This window comes from Ursus arctos, chromosome X (assembly GCF_023065955.2).
Source record: "Ursus arctos isolate Adak ecotype North America chromosome X, UrsArc2.0, whole genome shotgun sequence".
NCBI lineage: Eukaryota > Metazoa > Chordata > Mammalia > Carnivora > Ursidae > Ursus > Ursus arctos.
The window spans coordinates 80,545,923-80,550,463 of NC_079873.1; the positions used below are offsets into that span (position 1 = coordinate 80,545,923).

The 4,541-nt window shown below is 42.0% G+C and overlaps 1 protein-coding gene across 1 annotated transcript; it reads right to left on the minus strand.

Moving 5' to 3' along the window:
- Positions 1-1,854: 1,854 nt before the first annotated feature.
- On the minus strand, positions 1,855-2,277 carry LOC113247226 (late histone H2B.L4). Its single transcript, XM_044380018.2, has one exon. The coding sequence runs from the start codon at positions 2,275-2,277 to the stop codon at positions 1,855-1,857; it is 423 nt and encodes a 140-aa protein (XP_044235953.2).
- Between the last annotated feature and the right edge of the window lie 2,264 nt (positions 2,278-4,541).

A 4,541-nucleotide genomic window follows, 5' to 3' on the forward strand; every position in this document is an offset into this window, starting at 1 on the left:
AGGGTTGCTGGAGGGGAGGTGGGTGGGGGGATGGGGAAATTGGGTGACGGGCATTAAGGAGGGCACATGATGTGAGGAGCCCTGGGTGTTATACACAACTGATAAGTTATTGGACACTACATCTGAAATTAGTTAGCCAATAACTTGGCTAATTGAATTTAAATTAAAAAATAAAATAAAGAAGAGTTAATACGTACTCTTCTCAAACTGTTCCAAAAAAATAGAAATGCAAGGAAAACTTCCAAACACATTCTACAAAGCCAGCATTACCTTGGTTCTAAAGCCAACGACCTCACTAAAAAGAATTACAGGTCAATATTCCTGATGAACAGAGATGTCAAAATTCTTAATAAAATAGTAGCAAATTGAATTCAACAGTACATTAAAAGAATTATTCACCACAATCAAATGGAATTCATTCCTGGGCTGCAGAGTTGGTGCCTCAATATTCGCAAATCAGTCAATGTGATACACCACATTATTAAAAGGATAAGAACCGGATGATCCTGTCCTTAGATGCAGAAAAAGCCTGTGACAAAATACAGCATCCTTTCTTGATAAAAACCCTCTATAATGTAAGGATAGGTGGAACACACCTCAACATAATAAAGGCCATATACGAAAGACCGACAGCTAATATCCTCAATGGGGAAAAACGGAGAGCCTTTCCCCTATGGTCAGGAATAAGACAGGGATTTCCACTCTCACCATTAGTATTAAACATGGTACTGGAAAGGCACCTGGGTGGCTCAGTCGGTTAAGCGTCTGCCTTCGGCTCAGCCCCGCATCAGACTCCCTCCTCAGTGGGGATTCTACTTCTCCCTCTGTCCCTCCCCTGCTCATGCTCTCTCTCTCTCTCTCTCTCTCAAATAAATAAATATAATCTCTAGAAAAATAAAATACATAAGAAAAATCATAGTACTAGAAGTCTTAGCCTCAGTAATCAGACAAGAGAAAGAAAGAAAAGGCATCCAAATCAGCAAGGAAGAAGTCAAACTTTCACTATTTGCAGATGACAGGATACTCCATACAGAAAACCCAAAACTCCACCATAAAGGTTGCTAGAACTCATACACGAATTCAGCAGAGTCACAGGCTATAAAGTCAATGTGCAGAAATGTGTTGCATTTCTATGCACCACTAACAAAGCAGGAGAAAAAGAAAGCAAGGAATCAATCCCATTTGCAATTGCACCAAAAACAAGATATCTACGAATAAATCTGACTAAAGAGGTAAAAGGTCTCTACTCTGAAAACTACAGATGACTTATGAAAGAAATTGAAGAGGGCACAAAGAAATGGAGAAGCATTCCATGCTCAGGGATTCAGAGAACAAACATTGTTAAAATGTCTATCCTACCCAAAGCAATCTACACATTTAATGCAATCCCTATCAAAATACCACCAGCATTTTTCACAGGGCTAGAACAAACAGTCCTAAAATTTGTATACAACTGCAAAAGACCCTGAAGAGCCAAAGCAATTCTGAAAAAGAAAAGCAAAACTCGGAGGCATCAAGATTCCAGATTTCAAGCTACATTACAAATCTGTAGTGATCAAGACAGTAAGGTACTGGCACAAAAACAGACATGTAGATCAATGGAGCAGAAGAGAAAACCCAGAAATGGAGCCACAACTATATGGTCAACTCATCTTTGACAAAGCAGGAAAGAATATCTAGTGGGAATGGGAGAACGGTAAAAGTGTTTTAAGGACCGGCACAATGGCCCAGGTCCAAGTGCTAGATAGAGTAGGTGGCACTCTGGAGAGTTACAGGTCTTTTTGTGCCCAGTGAAGTGGCTCTGAAAAGAGCCTTTGGTTTGCGAGGTGGTCAGCTGGTCCGGAGGGCAGCAGCTCATTGGCATAAGGTGTACCTGATGATGGCCTTGGTGGCCTCGGACACGGCGTGCTTGCCGATCTCCCCGGGCAGCAGCAGGCGCACGGCTGTCTGGATCTCCCTGGAGCTGATGGTGGAGTGCTTGTTGAAGCCCTTGGTGGAGCGAGCCAGACGAGCGGCCTCGTCGGCGATGCGCTCGAAGATATCCTTAACGAACGAATCCATGACGCTCACGGCCTTCTTCGAGAGGCTCAGGCCCTCGTGCACCTGCTTCAGAACCCTGGGGAAGTAGGTGGCGAAACTGTCGGGGCGGCGGATGTGGCGGTGGCCGCGGCACTGGTGCCTCGGCTGCTTTTGCTTCGGGCTCTTTGGGTCGGCTGCCGAGGGCTCCTCCGTGCCCAGGCTTTCCTCAGAAGAGGGCTCACAGCCAGGCTCAGCCATGTGGTGCTCGTCTTCCCGACAGCTCGGAAGGAAGGACAAATGGCTGCTGTTGAGGGGCGCTGGCCCATTTATAGTCGCTGCATTTCCTGACGTCACGGGCAACCTCCGTATCTGATTGGACACAATGCAACGGAGGGAAGCGGGGCTCTATGCCAGGCCGTGTCACCTGTGATTGCATACCCTCGAGCTCAACATCACATCAGACAATCTGAGGGAAATCCGGTGCCCTCTAAACCTCTTGGGACATCAGTTAGAAAATCTTTGTAAGATGCCACAAAGTGCAAAAGGTCTTCTGAGAATAGGAGTTGATTGATGCGTATGTAATGAGAACTTTAAAAAATATATCACTCAGGGTTGCCTGCTTAGCTCAGTTGATTCAGTGTCTCACTCTTGATTTCTACTCACGATCAGGGTGGTGAAATCTAGCCCCTTGTGGAGCTCCCCCTCTGCAGGGTGTCTGCTTGACATTCTTTCTCTCCCTCTCCCTCTGCTCCTCCCCCTGTGCTCTCTCTATCTCATTCTCCTCTTTTCTCAAATAATTAAATCTTTTAAAAAAATATATCACTCAAATCACCTAAATTGTGGAAAGTCAACTTTAATCCCTTGGGTGAGCATGACCTTCATAACCAAATCTATACCGCCAGCACTATGACTGTGCCAAAAATTGGCCATTTCACCTCTAATGCATAATCTACTGGGTGGCCACTATGGCTTGATCAGAAACTCTCTGATATAGCTACCGGAGTGCTCCCACAATCAAGGGACCCTTCTTAGTAACCAGTGTCTTCAGTTCTGATAAAAACTCTCTATGATTTGGGAACGAAATGGCAAAACCACCGTCTCCAAAATCAGAACATATATAGAAATGAAAATACTTACAGAGACAGTTTTAAATCCTTAAACATGTACCACGTTTAAAATTTTTTTATCAGGGGCGCCTGGGTGGCTCAGTTGTTAAGCGTCTGCCTTCGGCTCAGGGCGTGATCCTGGCATTCTGGGATCAAGCCCCACGGCAGGCTCCTCTGCTGGGAGCCTGCTTCTTCCTCTCCCACTCCCCCTGCTTGTGTTCCCTCTCTTGCTGGCAATAAATAAATAAAATATTTTTTAAAAAAAGAAAAAATAAATAAAATTTTCTTATCAACACTTGGATCCTAAAAATATGTTAAATGCTAATATTAATGAATAATATATAAGAGCTATTGGATGAAAAATATATATTAACCTAATTCTCTAAGAAACCTCCTTAAGGAGAGAAAAGTTACCAATAAAATGGGAAATATTTTAAAATTAAAACCCCAACCCTTTTGGAATTTCTGATAATACATGCGAACATATTTCTACATGTATGAATGCAAAAGTTTAAATTTGAACCAAGCAAATTATAAAACCAAACCAATTATAGAAATTGAATCAAACAAAGAATTGAAGAAATAGAGGTCATCAACGAGTTATGGTCCCAAATGGCCTGGCTTCCAAGGGTGTGTCTTGTCAAACCTTCAAGGATCAGGTAATCCTACTGCTAACAAAATAGTTCCAGATAATGAAGAAAAAAAAATTCATTCTTATTTCAAGAAAATACAATATGATGGCAAAAACTTATTGAAGAATGTGTGCTAAACAAATTTCTGATAAGTCCCATTTTTAAAGGAGGATACAAAAATTCTACTTCAAATATTATTAATAAATTTGGTGTCGCATTGCAGAAAAACTTTTTAAATAAGAGAAACAGCTTTACTGCTGTAAATAATAAATTACAAGCATCAAACTGGGGGAAACATTATTCATAAAACAAAATACCCCATACAGACATTTTTCAACACGACCCCTACTGTGGAGTTCATTTAAATAAATTACCAGGAGCCACAGTACAGAAATAGCTATATCAGGACATTCATAAAATAGTGCCTTTTTCAAGCTTCCTAGAACCGAAGTAACTAGTCTAACTAGCTCAGATTTATCCAAATCTATTGTTTTCTGGTCTACACTCTTTTGGGGTTTTTTTTAATACTCTTTTATTTTTTTTTTAAATGCAAAGCTTCAGAACCTGCAGTTATGCCTCAGGAGATGATGGGAACATCCAATCAGAGTAGCCCAAGCCCCACCCTGCACTGGTTCAGCCAATAACGGACTTGAAGACCCTGAACCACAGCCATTGGCTCAAAGTGGGAGCTGGTGAAGTATGAACCAGTAAGTGTTCCTGGGTGTTCGCCCTTAGAGACTGAGGAGGAAATAGGTGTGTGATATATTTTTCCTTCCTTGTTTGT

Bases quoted from the DNA above. Each gene is read 5' to 3' on its own strand.
- LOC113247226 (XM_044380018.2), bottom strand. From the start codon at position 2,277: ATGGCTGAGCCTGGCTGTGAGCCCTCTTCTGAGGAAAGCCTGGGCACG.